The 25,197-nt window shown below is 42.7% G+C and overlaps 1 protein-coding gene across 1 annotated transcript in view; it reads left to right on the plus strand.

Moving 5' to 3' along the window:
• LOC140725190 (mitogen-activated protein kinase-binding protein 1-like) overlaps nucleotides 1-25,197 on the plus strand; it is a 244,878-nt gene that overhangs the window by 11,061 nt on the left and 208,620 nt on the right. Inside the window, exon 2 of the mRNA XM_073040322.1 lies at nucleotides 5,959-6,050. Coding sequence (XP_072896423.1) covers nucleotides 5,959-6,050 — 92 coding nt within the window. The remainder of the gene's footprint in view (nucleotides 1-5,958; nucleotides 6,051-25,197) is intronic.

The following is a 25,197-nucleotide window of genomic DNA, read 5'->3' on the forward strand; positions in this document are numbered from 1 at the left end:
ATCCCTCAAACTTTTCCTATGCATTTATCTGTCCAAGTGTCTCTTAAATGTTGTTAATGTACCTCCCTCAGCTAATTCCTCTTACAGCTTGTTCCATAAACGGACCACCCTCTGCGTGGAAGAAGTTGCCCCTGTTAAACCTCCTTCCCTTCTCACCTTAAACCTGTGCCCTCTCTGGCTCTTGATTCTCCAACCCTGAGGAAAAAGATAGTGTACGTTCTTTCTTGATTCGTAAAAGCATCAAAGATTACGGGGAGAAGGTAGGGCAACGGGACTGAGAGGGGATAGCAATTAGCAATGATGGAATAGCAGAGCAGACTCAAGGGGCCAAATGGCCCAATTATGCTCCTATGTCTTACGGTCTCTCTGTAGAAGCCTCCATTTTCCCAAAGCATGCGTCGACCCACACTCGTGACAGATGCTGAGCGGCTCACTGTATTCTGTCAGGTTGAATCTGCTCAACCTTGTCTGGGGTACTGCATTCAGCACTCCTCCAACATGGGAACAGTTGCTCTGAAGGGCTGGGTTGCAGAGCAGCAATTAGGCCTCGGATGGCAGATTCTCAGCCCCTGTTCCTTAACGCTGGAGAGCACTTTAATCAAAAGATCTGTAATCTATTTCTAGGTGAGTCTGAGTTGTGAAAAACAATTCAAATAGGATTCAATAAAATATATTATGTTTAAACTGCTGGAAATTAATTTTAAACGAGAAGATGAAATAAACAAACGAAGCATTTACCTGGAGGTGGGTTTCTAATAGAGAACCCCCCTATTGCAGTGAGAGGGTTGTGTTAATGCCTGTAGACCCTGGTGAAGTGTTCCAGAGGCTGCTTAGGAAGTTAGTTGCCCTGGTAACAGACTTTCCCCTGCACTTGTTTCTAGACGGAGTCCTGGTTAAATGACTGTACCATTCGGCCCCATACATACACTTTCGGTGTGGGTGATGCCTTGACATGCCATGTCCACATTCTTAACACCAATTTCATTGCTACGAATTTTCCACCGTACCTAATTCGCAAATATAAAAAATCAGAATCAGATTTATTATCACGGACTTATATGACATGGAGTTTGTCATTTTCTGACAGCAGTACAGTGGAAATACATAAAGCATCTATTAATTGCAAAAATAAATATATAATGCAAAAAAAAGGTTAACGAGGGAATGTTCACACACACACACACACACACTCACACCACACACACACACACACTCACACACACACACACACACACACACACACACACACTCACACACACACACACACACACACTCACACACAGACACACACACACACACACACACACACACACTCACACACACACACACTCACACACACACACACACACTCACACACACACACACACTCACACACACACACACCCACACACTCACACACACACACACACACACACTCACACACACACACACACACACTCACACACAGACACACACACACACACACACACTCACACACACACACACACACACTCACACACAGACACACACACACACACACACACTCACACACACACACACTCACACACACACACACACACACTCACACACACACACACACACACACACTCACACACACACACACACTCACACACACACACACTCACACACACACACTCACACACACACACACACTCACACACACCACACACACTCACACACACACACACACACTCACACACACACACACACTCACACACACACACACACACTCACACACACACACACACACACACTCACACACACACACACTCACACACACACACACACACACACACACACACACACATACACACACACACACACACACACACACACACACACACACACACACACACACACACTTTCAGCCTGCAGGGCTGAAAATTCTTGGCTGCCTCCTGTTGTTTTTATATCGGGATTAAGTGTTTTCCCCCTCAGGACAGGTACAGTAAATCACCCTTTGCAACTCCCAAAGAACAGTCGCTGTGGTTACATGTGGTTTAGCTGGGGAGGGTGATGAAATCTGTGGGAGGACCGTATGTGAACAGATGCCTTGAGTTGAACAGAGTCATCAGGCACAAACCTGCAGTCTCGTTAGGCTGAGCAGTCTGCACCACTGATCCTGTGTGTTTCTTGTCCTCTACTTCAACTCTAAACTGTGTATATCACTGAGTTCCCATCCTGGCTGGCTGTTGCTGTAGTCTCCATGTTCCTGCTGCAGTCTCTATTCTTATCTCTCTGTAATTCAGATACGTCCCTCTCTGTCATGAACATGCACATGTGTGTACACACACACACACACACACACACACACACACACACACACACACACACACACACACACACACACACACACACACACACACACACACACACACACACACACACACACATTGAGTCTCTTTTGCCATCACTCATACACTCCCTTTCACTTCTCTTTCTGCTCTCTCTCTATAATGTTTGAACCAATATCAGGCGGTGTGTCTCTCTCCATCCTTCCCACCCTGCACATGATTTGCTGGGTGGTTTCCACATGAATGTTCTCTTATGTTCTCCTGTCAATATTTGATTGCCCCTGGCCCTGAACCTCCCCATCTGCAATGGCATCCTCGAACCCTATCTGTTGACCAATGATGACATCTTGGTGGATGAACAGAAATTCCTGCCTCCTTAGTTTGGTTAGTGTCTGGTGAATTGTTCATGTATATAAACGAGGGGAAGGGTCATGACATGACCTCCAAGTTGCTGGTGTCAGAGGCCAGTGAAGCAATAATGCCTCTGGAAGATTTTTTTTAATTTTGGGAAGAATAGAAGTTCATACAATGTTGAGGAGGAGTCTAGAACAGAGGAGGCATCTCTGTCAGTACTGAATGTATTGTGCCGTAGACAGCTGATAGATAAGGCCTGTTCTTGTCCAGGCATGGGTGTCAGGCAATACATCTTACACAGGAGGTATGGAAAAGTGGAAATATTTCATAGACCCTCTAAGTAGAAGGAAATACAAAGAACAGAATGGAACATGTGAAAATTTTGTAAGGGATAACAAAAGTTGTATTTTTTTGTATAAAATTAGAAGGTAAGGAACATTGAGGAAAGTGTTTCATTGTTGATAATTGTGATAAAAACAAAGGCCAAAGGAGACGTATTAAACAGCAGCATTTCATGAATAATTAACATTTTAAAAAGCACTTATTAATATTTCTGACTCAAAGTAATTATGATTGAAGCATTGCTATAATTAGTGTATATTAAATATAGGAAAGAAAAAATGCATGAAAATGAGAATTCTCCAGGATCAGCTAGTTTTCATCCCGGGATTTTTAAGGAAGTGCAGAGAATACTGCAGAAACTCCAATATTCCAAAGTTCTCTTGATCTGCAATGAACATTTGGAAAATTGGACTTGTCACTTGATTGCTTAAGAGCGGTGGGGAAACCAGTAAACCTGGTTAGCCCAGCGTCTCATGGAGAACTGGTGATGACACCTTCCTTGTGAACTCAGCTTGCAGAAGACAACGTGCTAGAGGACCTCAGTGGACTGAGCAGCAACTGTATGAGGAGGGGCTGACGCAGGGCTTTGGCCTGAAATGTTCACTGTTCCTTTTCCTCCAGAGGTGTAGGTCGGCCCACTAAGTTCCTCCAGCAGTTTGTTTTTCCAGCATCTGCAGCTTTGTGTCTCTTTCAAAATCGTCATCCTCAGAAATGTCCCTTGCACGAGGCAACACTTTGTGTTTATTTTTCATCTCTTGTTGTACCTTATCCTGGCTTTCCAGTCTTCTTAATCTTTGCAACCTTTTCCAATTTCTGAGCACTCTGAATTGGAAGAGAAAGAAGGAACTTCAGAAGATGATCTTCAAGTGTACTGTGCCCACCTGGGTGAGCTGCATAACGACATGTCAGAGAGATTCAGTATCTTCACTCGATCCAAATTCCAGATTGGGCAATACAGTAAATCCATTCCTGAACACTTGTAAAGAGGAATGAACGGAAAGGATGGAGGACCAACTGATCTCTCCACAAGATGACTTTAAACTGCTGATTTCATTCCTCTGTCTGTAGGCAAACCAGGACTGGGGCAAAGAGTCACCATAAACAGAGTTTGTGGCAAATTGGATGTTTCCCCATTTCAGGGTTATGGTTAGGTAGCAGATTATTGCATTATGACCTCAGGAAGTCAGGGAGATACAGTATGTGGACCGAACAGCCCTTGGAGAGTGTTTCGGTGTTGCCGTTTTAATACCAAACAGGGAGCGCAGACTGTGTCTGTCTTGATGCCAAGCTGTTGGCACCAACATGCATTTGCCTGGTGGGCCAATTTATCAGTTATTGTAAATGAGAGCACTGTTCTCAACTAATACTGTGTTGTTGTCATGGTTACTATTGAATGAGATGCAATGATTTTGACCAAAGTCTTTCAATGACTAATTTTGTGAAAGAGGATTTGCTGCCCTTGTGACATGCCTTCTGAGCAGCTTGTTGCAAGTATTGATTTGGAGGCAGAGCAGAAAGGGGGGGTTGGTGCCACAGCCGTGAGCCCCCCACTTCACAGTCTGGGGACCCGGGTTTGCTCCTGATCTCAGTTGCTCTCTGTGTAGGATACGCCTGTTCTCTCTGTGGCTGCACCTGTTGCCTCTCATTCCAAAGATCAGTCAGGAGCTTCATTGGCCACCAAAGATGGTCTGTTAGCGCAGGTTAATGGCAAAGTGGGTCAGTTAATGAAGGAGAGAGGGGGATTGAGACATGAAGGGGTGTGGGACACTTCTTCCAGGAATTAGCATGGATCCAATGGGTTGAATAGACTCCCCTGTTTATTGTAAGATGGAAGAACAATTTACTGAAGCATTCATGAGATCTTCTAGAGGATGTTCTTAACACCTTATGACGTTGCTTCAAGAGCATCACTCAACTTGACTTGCTCAGTCATTGAAACGTCCCCACAATCTGTGGACTCACTTTCAAGGACTCTTCGTTATGTTCTCAATATTTCTTCTTTATTTATTTGTTGTTGTTGTTGTTGTTGTTGTTGTTGTTGTTGTTGTTGTTGTTGTTGTTGTTGTTGTTGTTGTTGTTGTTGTTGTTATTATTATATCTTTCTTTCTGTATTTGCACAGTTTGTTGACTTTTGCACACTGGTTGAATGCCCAAGTTGGTGCAGTCTTTCATTGATCCTAAAACAGTTACTATTCTATTCTGGATTTTTGAGTATGCCCACAAGAGAATGAATCTTGAGTTTGTAAATGGTGACATATATGTACTTTGATGATCAATTTACTTTGAACTTTGAAGTTGAATATGTCACCTATTGTGGTGTCTGAACCACCTTTCAGATGAATGTTACGCTGTTGTTGCAAAGTGCTGGTCTTAACAATAACATGATTAAGTGCTGCTTTCAACAGAATAAGAGATCCCAAGGCATTTGACTTAATCATGTAGAAATTTAACCCAGATCATTCAAGGAGACTGAACCGAGGAGCGGTGATAAAGGAGAGGCAGGTAAGGGTAGGGGTGGGATTTTTGGAATTTGGGTACTAGGTAGCCTAAAGCACTACCACGATAACCGGGGGAAGGAGATCACCGGGTGCACAAGGGACTGGTAGTAGAGGTTACAAAGTTAGTTAGAGATGAGATTGTTCTGGGATTTGTACACAAGGATAAGAAATTTGAAGGCAGTTAGGTATTGAGTTGTTAACAAGGACAAGAGTGTATGTAACTTGGTTCAAGTTTTGGCTGAAATAGATTTACAAACAAAAATGGTAGAAAGTGGTGATAATGCCTTGTCAAATTTGACTGCATCACAGATTATGATTGCTGTAGTTGATCTCCAGACCAAAGCAGAAGATGAACTGTTTGGTGTAACTCCCCCAACCTAATGCAACTGACATATAATCATTGTAAGCGCATGATCATAGCCAGTCTCCTTCTTGTCGTAATCTGCAGCTGGTGCTTCTTTTCTTCACAGGTGACTTTGGAGAAGGTTCTGGGTATCACAGTCTCTGGAAGCAGTGGGCTTGCATGTGACTCGAAGACGGGGTTGGTGGCCTACCCATCAGGGTGAGTGTTTGAATGGTGATTTCTGTAAACTGTTCGTCCATCCTTGATCAAAGTCAAGTTTATTGTTATATGCACAAGTGCAATGAAAAACTTAGCTTTCAGCTGGATCACCGTCACGTCACATCAATAAGCACCATTCACGAGAGAAACGAATGTATGAGGGCTGATTGATAAGTTCGTGGCCTAAGGTAGAAGGAAATGAGTTATTAACTTCAAACTTTCTGCATAATCACTCAAAGAGTTGAACTGCATGTGCATGTAACGAGAGCTGTATAACTCATCTCCTTCTACCTTAGGCCACAAACTTATCAATCACCCATCTGTGGATACTTTCTGGAGGTCCAAGATCTGTGTGCTCCACGACCGCTGGACTAAGTGTGTAAATGTGGGAGGGGACTATGTGCTAGGTTTTCTAAAATTGACTCCTTCTGCCTTAGGCCATGAACTTATCAATCACCCCTTATACATTAAACACAATCTTTACAAGAAAGAACACAATTAGAACAAAAATAGTCTAAGTGTAAAGTGACCAAAGTGGTCATAATTTGGCTACACTCCAATGCAGTAGCTCCCAAATATGTATGGGCATTTTTGGGGATTTTTGGCTCCCAGACCACACCCTCAATGCCCCCCTTTCCCTTTCTGGCCATAACATAAAAGCTATAAAGAATTTTAATTTATGATGCACAGTGAATAAAACTAGGAACTGCAAATTCAAAGTAGTAATATAATTGCAAAAATTATTCAAATCTATTTAAAGCAAAAAAAAACAAAATCACTTTTATGTAATTACAGTAAAGACAATTTTCATCAAAAATTTTAGAGCGTAAGTTAATAGTCCAACTATTCACTACTTCATTGCTTTTTCACCTTTCAGTGAGGTGGCTGGGCTTGGTGCAGTGATGTCAGCTTCTCCAGCATCAGGCTGAATGTCACTGAGAAGGAGTCTCAGATCCCCACGTTCAGTAACTTGCCGTCTGTTTCATTGCTTTGAAAGAATTTGGGCGTCTGCGCTGAAATCACGCTCCACTAAATATGATGTTGGAAAGCAATAAAGAACATTTTGACCATTTTCCGCAGTGCAGGATAGCATTGAGAAAATTCTTTTTGCAACCAAAAAGTCTTGATATAATTTTTTGAACCTTGGCTTCAGCTCAAAGTCAATTTGTAGTGAGATCAGTTCCTCCTCCATCCTTCCTGTTAATTCCTGATTACAAGTGTTTAGGAATATATTTATTATCCAATCTGGCATCTGGATTGATAGAAGATCCTGAACTCTCTCTGACATGTTTTTATGCAGCTCACCCAGGTGGGTACTGTGTACTTGAAGATCATCATCGGGTTCTTCCAACTCAGTGAGGCCCAGAAACTGGAAAAGGTCGTGGTAGCTATTGTTACACTTAAATAGGATTAACATGGACAGAAATGTTGAGACAACTGATTTGTCTTTGCTAAGTCCTTGCAATTGAAGAATGGTTTCATTCAACTGTGTGAAACTGACAAATAAGCAATCTCATGCCTAATATTTTTGAGTTGTTTACTGAATGAAATGAGTCTTCAAAGAGTTTTATCACAGTTTCACAAAAGTGCATAAAAGACTCTTAGGCAGTGTACTTTTGAGAGCCGTCTGAGTTCTGTGTGCAACAGCAAGCGTTCAAACTGTTCATCATTCTCAATACAAAGCTCTCGAAATAGTCAAGAATAGAGAGCATTTGACTTGATTTTATATACTGCTGTGATTATAGTATTTAATCATTTGTGCAGCCGATTACTTAGGCTTTCTGCAACAAGATGTTGTCTGTGAATTATACAGTGAATGGTAAATTTGTTAGATACAGCATTTTTCAAGAAATAATAATCCCACATTGTGTCCTGTCATTAATAGTGTCCCACCTGTTGGTGAACGCAATGTCCTCCTCTTTGAAAAACAACTCAACAACCTGAAATATTGACCCCCTCCTTTGTATCTGTTTCTATTTCCCTTGTAAATAACAGTTCTTGAACCGTGTTTTCATCTTTCATGAAGCAAACGTAACGAGGCAGGAAAGCCCGGCAAAGTTAATTAATCCAAATAAAGGGTGAATTCTTTTGTCCTAAGTACTTCCACATTCTCAGACATTTAATCTTTCAACAGAGTTGTTGCTGAGTGGAATTACTTTAATTATTTGGTCTGATGACTTGTGTAAAACCGTACTCAGAAACTCCCTTACTGCTGGCAGAATCAGTCCTTCTCCAATTGTATCGGGCTTTCCATATTTAGCAATGAGCAATGAAATGTATGAAGCACGTAAACCATCACTGTTTTGTTGTAAAGTGCTGGCAAAAGGGTTTTGAAGTGTGTTCCATTTCTGAAAGTTTTTATGAAGCAACTGAAAATAAACCAGGTTCTTATTTGTTTTATTAGAGTATGTTCTCAACAAATGATTAAGAAGCCTGGATGATCTCATTGTCTCACTTGTAAATACTTCTTCACACGACAGACAGATTAGCTGCTGTTGGTTGCTTGATACTGGTATAAACCTATATTTCAGACATTCCACTCTATACTGTGTACAAACAAGAGAAAATCTTCAGATGCTGGATATTGTCTACACTTCTTTTCCTTTTCAACTGCTTCTGCCATTTTCATAATGGATTAACTATTATGATCAATCGCCTGTTGTTTAAGTCCAACCTCAAGTTCTGTGATCATTAAAGGGGAAAGTTACAAAGTAAATGGCAGGATACTTGGTAGTGTGGAGGAGCAGAGGGATTTGGGGGTACATGTCCACAGATCCCTGAAACTTGCCTCACAGGTAGATAGGGTAGTTAAGAAAGCTTATGGAGTGTTAGCTTTCATAAGTCGAGGGATAGAGTTTAAGAGTTGCGAGGTAATGATGAAGCTCTATAAAACTCTGGTTAGGCCACACTTGGAGTACTGTGTCCAGTTCTGGTTGCCTCACTATAGGAAGGATGTGGAAGCATTGGAAAGGGTACAGAGGAGATTTACCAGGATGCTGCCTGGTTTAGAGAGTATGCATTATGATCAGAGATTAAGGGAGCTAGGGCTTTACTCTTTGGAGAGGAGGAGGATGAGAGGAGACATGATAGAGGTATACAGTCAGCCCTCCTTATCCACGGGTTCTGCATGCACGGATTCAACCAACCGCAGATCGGGAAAACCCGGAAGTTCTCTCTCCAGCACTTGTTGTTTGAGCATGTACAGACTATTTTTTCTTGTAATTATTCCCTAAACAATACAGTATACCAACTATTTACATAGCATTTGCATTGTATTAGGTATTATAGGTAAACTAGAGATGATTTTAAAGTACAGCAGTCCCCGGGTTATGAAGGAGTTCCGTTCCTGAGTCCGTCTTTAAAACGGATTTGAAGTTGGAGCAGGTACATCCGGTATTATTTAGTGTCAGTTAGTCAAACATTTGTCTTAGTATATAGTATATATTTTACCTTTCTATGCATACAAAACACTTAAGAAACATGTATTTCAATAATCAAACCACTACGTTGCTTAGTAATAATTGTAGCTTTCATCGGAGCAGGGCCTTTCACATTAACCGTTAAATTGTTCTGATCATTGATCGACTTAGTCTAATGCTTTTCATGAACAGAAACGCTGCGGATTCAGAGCTGCGCCAGATCCTAAAGACCACCGCACTGAGACAGGTTAAATAAGGTCCAGGGTTCCGCTGGGTCCTAAAGATCACCGCACTGAGCCAGGGTATATCAGGTCTGGCGTTCCACTGGGTCCTAAAGACCACCGCACTGAGACAGGTTAAATAAGGTCCAGGGTTCCGCTGGGTCCTAAAGACCACAGCACTGAGCCAGGGTATATCAGGTCTGGCATTCCACTGGGTCCTAAGATCCACTTCATTGAGCCAGTTTAAATAAGGGACTTGAGCATCCGCGTTTTTTGGTATCCATGGGGGCGGGGGGGGGGGGGGAGTCCCGGAACCAATCCCCCATGGATAAGGAGGGCCGACTACAAGATATTAAGAGGAATAGATAGAGTGGCCAGCCAGTGCCCCTTCCCCAGAGCACCACTGCTCAATACAAGAGGACAAGGTTTTAAGGTAAGGGGGATATTAGAGGAAGACTTTTACTCAGTGGTTGGTGCGTGGAATGCACTGCCCGAGTCAGTGGTGGAGGCAGATACACTAATGAAATTTAAGAGACTACTGGACAGGTATATGGAGGAATTTAAGGTGGGGGGGTTATATGGGAGGCAGGGTTTAAGGGTTGGCACAACATTGTGGGCCGAAGGGCCTGTACTGTGCTGTACTGTTCTATGTTCTATGTTCTATGATGTCATCCTAGCTTAGGCAAAACTTCGCTAACTGCCTGAAGGTACATAAAGTGGGGCAGCGATATCTCGGTTGGGTCGCGGGCTGAAGAAATGTGGTCAAGGCCGTTTGTAAGGGAAGATTCTGAACTTTATCCCATTGAATGCCGTATCCTAATTCACAGGAATGGTGTCACTGGGAATTGGACTAGCTAATACGGTACTTCAGTAGTGAACGGCAATAATGCTGGGGCCAGCCCAGAAATAACATGATTTCTTCAGCATAGATCTCACATGATTTGCCAAGTTCAACAACTGTAATGTGCTTTGAACAAAGTCTAAGATAAACATGTGTTAGCAAGAGATGAGGTGATCATGTGATCGTTCTGATCAATTGTGAGGCTCTGAGAATCAAATGCTTATAATTGCTAAGTAATTCATTCCTTAAACCTGTAATCCCTCAGCTGCCCCCCTTAGTATCAAGTGCCCCTCTCCCATCACCCCCTTTATCTTTATCACCCCTTCAGAAACTCCCACCACCCCTGGGGGGAGTGATTTTGCCCACTTTGGAAACCACTGCTGTAGAGTTTAGTGTTGTGTGAGTCGGTTCAAGAACCCATGGTTGAAGGGAAGTAGCCGTTCTTGAACCTGTTGGTGTGGGACTTCAGTCTTCTGTACCTCCTGATGGTAACTGTGAGAAGATATCATATGGGTTGGATCTATGGTATTTGTTGCATCTTTCAATCAATAATGAATTGTGCTTGTCAACAGTTTGTATCACTGGAGTTTTTATTTATGGCTCTGCTTGGGTAATGTGTGTGTGTGTGTGTGTGTGTGTGTGTGTGTGTGTGTGTGTGTGTGTGTGTGTGTGTGTGTGTGTGTGTGTGTGTGTGTGTGTGTGTGTGTGTGTGTGTGTGTGTGTGTGTGTGTGTGTGTGTGTATTTGTAAAGTTAAGTACATGAAGGAAAGAATCACATTCTCATTGCACCCTGTGCATCCACTTTAAAGTATTATTTGCAATTGAGGACACCAAAAACGTAATGACGAGATTATCTGGTTTTGTAATGATCTCTGAAAGGTAGACGTTGGCCAGGGTATTGCAGGTAATCTTACTGCTCTAAAATCGAGAAGCAGGAGTGTCCAAAATGGCGTCTTCGAGCCAGCTCTGTAATTCATTATTACGACTGATGTTTGACCTGAAGTTCTCGCGGACTCTGATTCTGTGAAATCAAAACAATGATCTATCTCACCCTTAAATATGCTCAATATCTAAGTGTGCTGCCCTTCAAGAGGATTTACACCATTCTGTGTGAAAAGAAAATTGTACTCACGTCGATTTGCAAATGACACGTCTTCAGAGACCACCCTCCAGTTGGAGAAAGCAGCTTGGTGGTATTGACTCTGTCAATTCCTGTGTCTCAATAAGATCACCTCTTATTCTTCGACATTCTAATATGAAAAGGCCATTACTTCTTCATCGGACAACCTGCTCATTGCTGGAATCATACCTGTGAGTCAGCACTGGCCTAGTGTATGCTTCTTTACAATCCGTGTGCCCTTCTTTAAGGACTGAGCAAAATTAAACTTCACAATACTCGAAATCAGAGGGGAATTAATGTCTTGCCTTATGGCATTTTACTCCATCCGCCTAACCGCTTGCGTTACCTGGAAGTTCATGTACAAGGACGCCCAGACCTAGTTGACCAAAGAAACACTAATTGGGTTCTGCTGGTTTAAGTGGTATTTTGTTCTGCTGATTTAAGTGTCTAATGTCACAGTACATGTGGCAGAGTGGTGTGGCAGGTAAGGCAACTGTCTCACAGCTCCAGCTCTTCTGACCTCTACCTCTCCTGTTTCTATGGGGGTTTGCCCCTGATGCTGCACTTTCCTCCTATATCTCAATGAGTGGCTGTGGGGGGAGAGAGGTTAAACGGCAACGTGTAGGTGTGTCTAGTAACCCCAATGGATTCCAGCATTTTGCCAACTGCTGCCAAACATTCTGTACTGGTTTTCCTCGATTTACAAGTTTCAGATTTGCGTTCTGACGCCATTGTGTCTTTAGGGTTTGCAAATTCAATTTCCGAACTTATTTTCTGCTATAATGAATAATGTGCCCCTCTCTTCCCTCAGCAATGCATAGGAACAAAATTCATGAATCTCATTTTGATTAGATATTTTATTTTAGCAGGACTTCAGTGAACGAGATACTTGCAAGAAATACTTTGCCTTCACAAATCAAAGATTGGCTTCTATTGTCTTCTTCTCTCCCTGCTTCCCTAACTATTGGCATTTTAGTTGCTACGTTGCATCTGGCTGTGACTGACAGAGAATTTTGGAAGAACTCCTTTTTATGTGCATTGTTTCTGTAGGTAGCCTGAGACGGACAGCAGTTTTAGGAGAATTTTTGTCTGGTTTTAATCCCTTTAATGTCTCCTGTACTTCCCTTTCAATACTGCAACATGAAACACAGAAGTAGGCCCTTCTGCCCATCAAGTCATCTGATCATTAACTACCTTCGTATAACCAGCATTTACCACCACTTAGTCACTTAAAATATTTTGTTAATGTCATGAACATCTCCGCAGTCAGACAGTGCATTCCAGATTACACCTCAGATCTCTTCTTTATCGGAATCCTGTGTCCTCTTGTTTTATATGGGGCAAAGTTTCCTATTAAAAGTCCGATCTATGCCCCTCAAAATTAATCTGTTCTGCTTTATTTCCAGGAATTACAATTCCACGTAAGCTATAGAAAATATTAACTTTTTAAAAAGTTAAAAATGGTCACATGTATTTAATGTTAAAATAATAATAAAGTAATCTTTTGTGTGGGTTTTATATATATATATATATATATAAGTAGATTAAGCATTCTTGTTTGCCTAAATAAGTGATTTTACAGGTTATATGTAAAGTATGTTAAATGCATATGTCATCACGCTACCATGTGATACGTGTATGCCTCGCTTAAAGTAAACATGAAGTTAGACCGGTATTTCGGACTCCCATGTCTTGCTTTGAATTAATTTTGAAGTTATGAAACACAACACCAGGCAAAGTCAAACATTATCATTTTCTTGATATAGCCTGAACAGCTCAGTGATAAGAAAACCAGTTAGTAAAGTTCTCTTAACCTGCTATCAGGATTACATGGGATTTCCCGTCTTGTACTCCATAGGTATTTAAAGGTCTAACGAGGTTTCAGTTTTGATAGCATTTAGTGGTTCTCATCTTCTCTTGTAGTGGTTTCTATGGAGTTGCTGTTTGTTCAGCAGGGTAAGGGTTACTTGCTGAGTAACTGTGATATGCTGTTTGTTCTATAGGGCAAGGGTTATTCACAGTGTGACTCTACACAGTTCCTCTGCAGTTTATGTGGAAAAATGATGAATGTTCACATTCTAGTTTAATTGTGTGTGTGTGTGTGTGTGTGTGTGTGTGTGTGTGTGTGTGTGTGTGTGTGTGTGTGCGTGTGTGTGTGTGTTTTACACAGCGTTCATGTGGAAGACATTAATTCACAGGTCGCACAGCTGGAGCAGGAGGGCCGGGGGAAGGGTGAGTGTGATAAAGGCCTCAGTGTGGTACGGAGCGAATGGAAATTGGTGAATAATTGAAGAGTGTTTTGCGCTTCGTCTAAGTGTGCTCTTTCAGACTTAGAAGTAGGCTACAAAAAGGCTGCACTTGTCACTGAGTAACAGATTTATACTATTAGCCTACACTCCACTCCTCCCTCACATATTGCTCCCGAAAGTTGTTTTCACCAGCATGACAGTTATGTATACTGTCTTGCTTCTGCAAGTGTGTGTGCTCAAATTCTGTGTGAGAGGGTCCTCATATTGTGAGAGAGAGAGAGAGAGAGAGAGAGAGAGAGAGTGTGTGTGTGTGTGTGTGTGTGTGGGGGGGGGGGTGTTTGAATGTGTGTGTATGCGGGAGGGTGTTTGAATGTGTGTGTGTGTGTGTGTGTGTGTGTGGGGGGGGTGTTTGAATGTGTGTGTGTGTGTGTGTGCAAAGATTCAAGGGTAATTTATTATCAAACTATACAATTGTGAGTTTATTCTTCTTTGGCTAGCCATGGAACCAAGAGAGAGAAGAACGACAGCAAGATCATCAATCCCAAATCTCCCTTCCCTGCACAGAGAAAACAAACACAAGCAGAACAGGCATATTGACCCCCAAATCTGCCCCCCCCCCCCGCACACATAATAACCCAAAAAAGATCAGGCGAAAAACACAGAATATAAAAAACTATAAGACTGAAAAAAAAGTCTATAGTCCAAGTCCATATCCAAAACACAGAAAACCTGAATAACGTTCTCCGGGTGTAGTAGCAGGCCCTTTTCTCTCCAATAGCAGAGTGATCCCACCAGTGATCAAAAGGCAGTCTCCCCTCTCCAATAGCAGAGTGATCCCACCAGTGATCAAAAGACAGTCTCCCCTCTCCGGCAGCAGAGCGATCCCACAGTGATCAAAAGGCAGTCTCCCCTCTCCGGCAGCAGAGCGATCCCACCAGCGATCAAAAGACAGTCTCCCCTCTCCGGCAGCAGAGTGATCCCACCAGTGATCAAAAGGCAGTCTCCCCTCTCCGGCAGCAGAGCGATCCCACCAGTGATCAAAAGGCAGCCTCCCCTCTCCGGCAGCAGAGTGATCCCACCAGTGATCAAAAGGCAGTCTCCCCTCTCCAATAGCAGAGTGATCCCACCAGTGATCAAAAGACAGTCTCCCCTCTCCGGCAGCAGAGTGATCCCACCAGTGATCAAAAGGCAGTCTCCCCTCTCTGGCAGCAGAGCGATCCCACCAGCGATCAAAAGGCAGCCTCCCCTCTCCGGCAGCAGAGCGATCCCACCAGCGATCAAAAGGCAGCCTCCCCTCTACGGCAGCAGAGTGATCCCACCAGTGATCAAAAGGCAGTCTCCCCTCTCTGGCAGCAGAGCGATCCCACCAGCGATCAAAAGGCAGCCTCCCCTCTCCGGCAGCACAGTGATCCCACCAGTGATCAAAAGACAGTCTCCCCTCTCCGGCAGCAGAGTGATCCCACCAGCGATCAAAAGGCAGTCTCCCCTCTCCAATAGCAGAGCGATCCCACCAGTGATCAAAAGGCAGCCTCCCCTCTCCGGCAGCAGAGTGATCCCACCAGCGATCAAAAGGCAGTCTCCCCTCTCCGGCAGCAGAGCGATCCCACCATCAATCAAAAGGCAGTCTCCCCTCTCCAATAGCAGAGCGATATCACCAGCGATCAAAAGGCAGTCTCCCCTCTCCAATAGCAGAGTGATCCCACCAGCGATCAAAAGGCAGTCTCCCCTCTCCAATAGCAGAGCAATATCACCAGCGATCAAAAGGCAGTCTCCCCTCTCCAATAGCAGAGCGATATCACCAGTGATCAAAAGGCAGGCAGTCAGTGCTCACCTTCTACATTTGCCTTGATGTTTCAATTTCTTGTCACTTTAATCGGTGAACAATGGAAGCTTTAATTGGCGAAATGGAGTTGAACATCAGCCCACGCCCCGTCCCATAGCCTTCTTCCTTTGAGGGTTCGGGACACTGCCTCTGCCTCCCGGAATCCTCTCGGAGACTGCAAAGCACTGCAGCACCCAAACGATCTCTAAACGGCAAATCACAGGCTCCAACAATTCCAGAATCACTATCAAAATGAAAAACAAATGTAAAAGCCATGTAAGAAATGAAATATATGGTTTCATGATCTTTCCAGACATTGTTGACTGAAGCTGCGCCATCTTGACCAGAAGTCAAGATGTGAGTGTGTGAATGCCGGCACTTGCTGTCTTCCTCTTCACCGTTCACTCTTTCCGTGCACTTGTGGGAGCAAGTGTGAAGTGGGAGACAGAAGTATACATCTTCCCAGGCTCAGCGTTGTGCAGATGTGATGATAGAAGGCTTGGTTTTTCACAGCAACACACACAAAATGCTGGAGGAACTCAGTATTCAATTGATTTTTCACAGTATAGAAATGAAGGATTATTTTAAAAATGTGACTAAACCATTTTCTAAAGATGCAGATCAGCTACAATCTTACTAAATGGTAGAATGGCCTCTCCTGCTCTAATTTATTTACTTGTAAATGGAGTGAGTGGCAGAGGAGAGAGAGAGAGGGAGGGAGAGGGAGGGGGAGGGAGGGAGAGAGAGGGAGAGGGAGGGGAGAGAGAGAGAGGGAGAGGGGGAGGGAGGGAGAGGGGGAGGGAGTGAGAGAGAGAGGGAGAGGGGAGGGGGGGAGGGAGGAGGGAGGGAGGGAGAGGGATATGCTTTTTTTTGCACATTGAGAATTCCCTGCAGCTCACTTCTGATCTTTGTAATAATGTGCCTGTGGTTCTATTAAGGATGGTGTAATAGTGGATTTTCAGAGGTAGAGATTATATTTACTTCAACAGAGAAGGAACTAAAATGGGGTGCGATGGCCTGGGTGGGGAGCCAGAAATCGAAGCTACTTTTAAACATGTAGCTCTTACCTTTCATGGCCTTGTGCCAGGCCTCCTGGTTCAGGAGGTCACGATCCGCTCTAAATCTGAGGCTGTGAGTTCTTGTCAAGAACAATGCTCCTGTATTCAGGACTTTCTGTTACCCCTTTACGCTGACAGGTCTTGGAAGTGTATCGTTCCTCCTGCCACTTGGCTGGTGCCCTTCGTTAAAGCTCTGTTACTAAACAAGGCCAGCTCTTTATTGTCTCTTTGGGACCTCGCCGCTGTGTTTCCTGTCAGCAATTACAATAGGAACAACAGTTCTAAAGTAACGTAGCTGCAAAGTATCTAATGTTGTGAACGGCACTTGTTTATAAAGCCAAAGCAACACACACAAAATGCTCAGCAGGCCAGGCAGCATCCATGGAAACAAGTCCATTCGACGTTTCTGATGACTCAGTCTTGATGAAGGGTCTCAGCCCGAAACATCGACTGTACTCTTTTCCATGGATGCTGCCTGGCCTGCTGAGCTCCTCCAGCATTTTGTGTGTGTTGCTCAGATTTCCAGCTTTTGCAGATTTTCTCTTGTTTATAAATCAGAACTGATTTCACTCCTCCTTCCAATATGTCTCTTCAAGTATGCTGGGAGGTTCTGTCAGCTGCTTCTCATCACAGGACACCTTGACACTGTTCTCTTGGTGACTGTTGCCAAGAATGGTATCACAGCCCAGGATCAGAATCACAGCCCTGGAGTGGAAAATCCTACAAAAAGTAGTGGATACGGCCCAGCCCATCATGGGTAAAGCCCTTCCCATCACTGAGCACATCTGCATGGATTACTGTCGCAAAAAAGCAGCACCCATCATCAGAGACCCCTCCCCCACCCAGGTCATGCTCTCTTCTCACTGTTGATATCAGGAAGAAGGTACAGGAGTCTCAGGACTCACACCACCAGGTTCAGGAACAGTTACTGCCCCTCAACCATCAGGCTCTTGAACCAGAGGGAATAACCTAACTCAACTTCTCTTGCTCCGTTATTGAACTGTCCCACAACTAATAGACTTACTTTCAAGGCCTCTTCGTCTGATGGTCTCAATATTTATAGCTTATTTACTACTATTATTTTTATTTTTTTTCTGTCTTTTTGTATTTGTGCAGCTTGTTGTCTTTCGGTTGGCCGCCTTTTTGATGTGGCTTTTGATTGTATTATGGTTATTGGTTTTGATGAGTATGCCTGCAAGAACACAAATCTGAGAGTTGTATTTACTTTAAACATTGAGAATTTGACCGAGGATCAGGATGAGGGAACAGAGACCAAAAAGTGACCAGTAGTTAATATGAGGAGCTTGAGAGCCAAATCTGGCCGGGCTGTGGTCACAGTGATCTTTCAGGGGTGAGGCGTAACATCAGAGGGACTGAGAATACGAAACATTAGTGGTTCTGGACTTGTAACATTTGCAATACGTTGCATTCTGTGGATCTGATGAGGCTGAGGGGATGGTTGAGGCAAGGAAGTGAGCTTCAGTCGTTGTGAGGGAGAGCTCAGTGACAGAGCTGGCCAGAGAGATGAACTTAGAAGTTGCAGTGCACAATTCCAAACAAGACATTTGACTATCAGTTTAACATGATAGAGCCAGTCGGTGGAGTGGGAGGGTTGTTCTTCACCAGTTTGGGCAGATCCCTCGGACCCCCTCTGCTGGGAGCATTTTCCCTTCCACCTACATCCCATTCATTGTGACGTCAATTCATGAAATTGGTACTCTGCCCTGTAGCAGCGAGACCGCTTGTATTCCACAGAGTTTCCTTAAGGACCGGCTGCAGAGACTGTATCTGCAAGGCACAGTGCTGGCAGCTGCGAGACCTCGCAATAGAGGACATCACACTGGAACTAATGCGCTGCATAAGGAAACCTTACAACAGTCCTGTGAACCTCAGAGTAAAAGATCATGGGATTTCCAGCAGAAGTGAAACCTGAATGTAGAGCTGGACAGTGAGCTTGGTGTTTAAGACATTTCCACTGATGTTTAGTTTGGTTGATGTGCTGATTGGCCATTGCTGTAGCTCCAGGTGGGAGGCCCAGGGGGATAGCATCTTGGGCTGGTCTCAGCACCAGGCTAAATGGAGGGAGAGCACCAAAAGGCAAAGATTAGAGACAGGTTTTGATGTTATTATCACAAATTAATTATCAATTAATCAATTATTTATATTGGTGTTTGAGGACTGGATTCAGGTGAGCACAAGACTTACAGAAAATTACAGTACAAGGTTGAGTTTGCCAATTCTTCCTCATTCCGCTTTCTTCATAATAATAAAGAAACAAGCAGTTTATTTTACAAGAGTTGGAACATTGCTGAGCTTGAGCTTTTTAAAGAAAGAAATCTTCATTTATCAGAGGATTGTTTGGCGATTAGCATCAATTCTGAGTTGAGTGAAAATCACATGAGGATTAAATTATATGTTTGGCATTTCCTTAACCATCTCAAAGCAGGCCTTGCAAATCGTCATTTAATGCTGCATATGTTGAGCATTAAGTGTGTGTTTCAGAGGAAACCTTGCTGACTCATGTGGGGTCATAGCTTTGCCAATTACAAAGCATTATTGGAAGAAACTGAGAAGAAGTTTGTTCAAAGAATCTGTAATAGAATCAAGCCCTATCAGAAGACTCCGAACTTTAAAATTAAATGAAGGGGTTCGTTACCGTCAGCCATGTGATAATGGGGTTAAAGAGGCATAGCTTTCTCATTCTTCATTTATTTGGAGTGAGCACATGATGTAATTCTGTAAATACCTGACTGCAGTTCAGTTGAGCTAGCATGTTTGGTACATGGTGCCTTAATATTGTGGAGGGTATTTCTGATGGGAAGCTCTTAATTTGCTCATCGGGTAGTTGCCACCACACTTTTCAGCCTTATGAATGGCCTTGGATGCCACTTCAGTGCTTCTGAAACTTGGACTGTTACAGGCACTGGAGAGACACCACCAACACCACCTCTGCAGACTCCTCCAAATCCAGTGGGAAGCCAAAGAGTACAGTATCCGTATCTTCTCCCAGGCCAACATCTCTGGCGCCAAAGCTCCAGTTACTCGCATCATCCACATGTCCCATACCAGAGTTCCAAAACAGGCACTCTTCTGAGTCCTGTCACAAGAAGTAATTAGCAGGAAAAAAGATACGGAGATGTGCTATGAGCCTCCATGAAATGTTGCAGTATCTCCACTGACTCCTGGGAATCTCAAGCCAACAATCACTCAAAGTGGAGCAAGAGAATTCACGGTAGTAATGAGAACTTCAGGTCCATGTGTTGAAATCATACGGGCGGGCACCCCACATGAGTGACAGAGCCTCACAAACTATGCACCTACCGGCTTCTGTCCAATCCGTGCAAGGGTCCGCAGTTCCCACGTTGGCCTATCAGCCAACTTGGGTCAGACAGAGCCAGTTTGCAAACAGTTCAACATCAGTCCCCAGGGATTGGAAAAGAAGTTGTTACAGAATTCAGCTGCCATTGGTTCACACCCAACTTGTTTCATTATCAAGAAGGATGTGAAGAGGCTTCAAGGAGATGTGGACTTGTTATACAAAACTTTGAAATACAAAACAGAATACAGCAGAGAAACAGGCCCTTCGGCCCATCTAGGCCATGCCAAACTATTTTAAACTGCCTACTCGCATCAACCTGCACCGGGACCATAGCCTCCTGTATCCCCGCCATCCATGTGCCTATCCAAAATTCTCTTAAGTGTTGAAAACGAGCTCACATGAACCACTTGCGTACCAGCTCATTCCACACTCTCACCACTCTCTGAATGAAGTTTCCCCTCATGTTCCCATTAAACTTTGCACTTTCACCCTTAACCCATGACCCCTGGTTGTAGTCCCACCCAACCTCAGTAGCAAAAGCCTGCTTGCATTTACCCTATCTACACCCCTCATAATTTTGGCTACCTCTATAAAATTTTCCTTCAATCTTCTACATTCCAAGAAATAAGGTTCTAACCTATTCAATCTTTCCTTATAACACAGGCCTTCCAGACCCAGCAACATCCTTGTAAATTTTCGCTGTACTCTTTCAATCTTATTTACCCCTTTCCTGTGGGTAGGTGACCAAAACAGCATATAGTACTCCAAATACAGCCTTACTATCAAAACTGCACAAAACACCCCAAATTAGGCCTCACTGGTATTTGTTAAATGGTGAGATATTGGTTAATTTGGAGGGACCCAAATACGCGAGCTTATCACTGCAGGCCAGCACAGAGTTTTTTTTAATAATTTTTTTTCATTGAATTTTCAAATGGTTACAGAAGGAAAAAAAAATCAACCCTTCCCCCTCCCCTTAACCCCTCCCCCCTAACATATCCCTAAAGAAAGAGAAAAAAAGAGGAAAAAAAAGAAAGAAAGAAAGAATGCCTGGATATCAGAAGATCCCCACATGCTCCATGGAGTTCATAATAGCTTTAGTATATATATTTATTTCTTTCCCCAAATAACCAATAATTTTATCTTCGGAGCACCTATATATTTAATCCTATCTTTTGTAAATAAGGGCGCCAAATTTTCAGAAATATTTCGTATTTATCTCTTAAATTATAAGTAATTTTTTCAAATGGAATGCAGCTAAAAGCTATATCTATTTTCATTTTCTTAATGTATGTTAAAATTCTTTTTCTTTTCACCGGTCCATTAAGCCCATTAACATTAAAACTTAAAAAACTCAGTAAATTAGTCATTATTTTTAACAGGGTTACTCCAGTCTATAGTAATACCTAACTTTTCAACTTTCGTAGTACCTTGGGGAATCTTTTTAAAATTCTCCGTGTTGCTATGTGTCTCCCCCCCCCCCCCCCCCGATTGTCCAGGCAAAGAAAGAAAGATTAAAGAAAAATAGATTATAAAGAAAAAAATAACAAAATACCCCTTACTAATGTTGTGAATTAAAAAAAAACACAACATTACCCCACTCCGTTGTACGGGTCATGGCGATCGCCATGATTACACACGTGAATCCTGTAGCAATCGATCCGAAGTTCCCCCAGCTCCCCGTAACATAAAAAAGTATATATAAGAGAAGAAAAAATAATATCACTACTCTCGATTAATATTTCTCAAATTTTTACCTTTCTCCCCCTGTATCAAATAATTAAGAATATATTTTTAAATATTCTTCTGTCCTTAAATATCCATCAACTCCATTCACTGTCCCTGTCTTCATCTTTAATCTGTTTTACTTTTAAATCTTTGGCTATGGTTAGCGAATATTTGGGAGTTCTTGTGCAAATTTTTCCGCATCCTGATCATCAGTAAAAAATCATCCAAAAAAATTATCAGGGTTGCCGGGTGGCGCAATTTAAATTTATAACCCTTTTCCCATAAAACTTTTTTCGCTAGGTTAAATTCCTTCTTTCTCTTCAAAAGGTCATTACTTATATCAGGATAGAAAAGAACTGTTTTCCCTTCTATCATCAATGGCCCGTTTCTCTTTCTGGCACGTTGGGCAGCCGCCTTCAGGATCTTTTCTTTATCTTGATATCTTAAGCATTTTATCAAGATTGATCGTGGGTTTTGATCAACTTAAGGTCTTGATCTTAAGGCTCTGTGAGCCCTTTCAATTTCAATTAACTGGGTTCCTTCTTCCATTTCCAAACTTTCCGGAATCCATTTTTGAAAAAAATTTATTGGATCCTCTCCCTCTATACCTTCAAGTCCAACAATCTTAATATTATTTCGTCTGCTAAAATTTTCAAGTACATCCACTTTTTCCAACAACCATTTTCTTTCTGATGTCCAGGCAGAAAGATTATCTTCCATTTTATTCACTGTATCAATGGTGTCTCCCATTATTTCTTCCAAGTTTTTAATTTTCTTGTCCATTTTGTCCTGTCTTTTCATAATTTTATCAAACATAATCTTCATATTTTTAATATCTTTTTTATTACTTTTAATGCTTTTAATTCATGCATTATTTGCATCAAAGATTTTTTTATGTCTCCAATATCACCTCCAACCTCTTCCTGTTGCTCTTCTTTGTTTGTCTCTTCATCTTCGTCTGATTTATCCAGAGAATCTGATTCCACCTCATATTCACTTTCACTTTCAATTCCGATCATAGCTGGGATTTGTAGTTTGGATTGCTTGTGTTTGCGCATGCCCCTTCCTTCACGCATGCGCAATTCCTGTTGCTCTTTTTTTTTGGAAACGGTTGATGTTGCCGCAGTTTCCTGTTCTGTATCGCCGGAGGTAAAATGCACTTGAGCCCGAGGCTCTTTCATGGCTGCCGGCCTTGATTCTTTTCCAACTTGTGTTGTCTTCAAAGTAGTAGTTTTCTTCTGCTTCTGTTTAGGAAGCATATCTTAAGACAGTCCTGAGTAGTTTAAAAGTAATTTTTTTAAAGTATTTACTGACTTTTCTGCACTTAAACATTATTTTACTGGTTTTTTACGGGAGAGCTGGATTTCCACGTCTCGATCCTACGTCATCATGTGACGTCGTCCCCAGGCCAGCACAGAGTTGTGGCAAGCAATCAGAAAGGCAGATGGTATGTAAATGATTATTACAAGATGATTTGAATACTGGAAATTCTTACTTCAGCTGCACATGGTACCGGTGAGAATAGAACAGAAGTATTGTGCATAATGTTGACATACTTACCTAGGAAAGGCATGTGCTTGTTTAGAGCAGGGGTTCCCAACCTGGGCTCCACGGATAGTGGTAAGGGTCCATGGCATTAAAAAGGTGGTGAACTCCTGCCGCAGAGTGAGTGCCTCAGATACTCACTAGTCTAGTTCCAGAGGTTGCAGGTATGTCATATGACAAGCGATTGTGCAGACTGGGATTGTATTCTCTAGAACAGCCATTCTTCTCCGGGGCCATATGGCCCCCTTGGGGGCCCTGGCACATTTGAAGGGGGCCACCGACTGAAAACTGTGAGAAGGGGAGCCCCAAGTGTTTGTGGGGGCCCTGGTGACTGAAACGATGAAATACCCAAGCAGCAACTTTCATTGGAGTCAGTGGTTTCCCTCCTATTTATGATATCTTTCCAACACACCGTTTGAATTTGGCGCATCTAAAAAGAGTTATACCTTCTGTCTTTACTATTCATTGCACATTCACAGGGAGCACCTAGTAGATCAAAACTTAGGAGGACGTCTCAATCTTTTGTTTTCGGTTGTCATAAAGGCTGTAAACTTCATCAAATCCCATGCCCTTCAGGATCGTCTTTTCTGGCAGCTGTGTGAAGAAAATGGTGAAGACTTTTGGATGTTGCTGCTGCATACCGAGGTGAGGTGGTTTTCCAAGGGAAACTGTCTTCAATGTTTTGTTACACTCTGGGACACCACAGTTCCCTTCATGTCTGAGAAAGAACATGGAGAAAGACTCGTTGGTGCTAAGGCGGACATATTTTATCTGGCAGATATCCTTCAGAAACTTAATTTGTTAAACAAGACCTTATAGGGCAAAAACAGTAACCTTGTAGGTTGTAAGGAAGCCATTGTTTCTTTCCTTAAGAAACTCGAAGTCTATTGCCACAATATGGGACGTTGGGAATTTTTACAATTTCCAAACCTGAAGATGATCGCAGAGGCACGGAAGAACGATGACCTTACCGTTTATGTGAAACACCTCAAGCAGATACACAAGGATATGCAAGAAAGATTTAAAGACCTGTTAAACCTCGGTATCCCGGACTGGATTTTGAATCCATTTGAAGTACAACCCACCCAAGTAAAGGCAGAAGTTCAAGAGAGTTTGATTGATCTTCAGAATGATATAATGGCACGTCGTCAGTTCAGTCAGTTTCAAAAAGATTTTTGGATCAAGAGTTTAATTTCATACAGTTTTTAAAGTTTTGTCCAGTATGTCGGAATGTTCAAGTTTTCTTGGTGTTCAATAATAAATGATTTTCTGTCTATCTGTTCGTGTTGTATCCCTGTTTGAAAGGGGGGCCCTGGAACCTGAGAAGAGCTCCTAAGGGGGCCGTGGCCAAAAAACGGTTGAGAATCACTGCTCTGGAACATGGGTTCCAAACCTTTTTTATTCCAGGTACCCTTATCATTAATTGAGGGGCCCATGGACCCCAGATTGGGAACCCTTACACTAAAGTTTAGAAGAATCAGAAGAACTCCTGTGAAGTTTATAAAATTCTCGTAAGGTTTGACATGCTGGATTCAGGGAGGACATATTTCACGGCTGAAGAGTTTTAAATCAAGAGAAACAAATAAACAGTAAGTTGCTTAGGACTGAGATGAAGGTAATCTTATTCACTGAAAGGATGCAGTTTTTGGAATTCTGTGCCCACGAGGGCTGTGGAAACTCAGGTGCAGTTAATTCAAAACAGAGTTAAGACATTTTTAGTTATTTGGGGGATCAGTCAGTATGGGGACAGCGCTGGAAAACGGTGCAAAAGAAGAACAGAAACGTCTCAGTGAATGGCGGAGCAGAGTGAAAGGGCTGGATAGCT

This window comes from Hemitrygon akajei, chromosome 3, assembly GCF_048418815.1.
Source record: "Hemitrygon akajei chromosome 3, sHemAka1.3, whole genome shotgun sequence".
Taxonomy (NCBI): Eukaryota; Metazoa; Chordata; class Chondrichthyes; order Myliobatiformes; family Dasyatidae; genus Hemitrygon; species Hemitrygon akajei.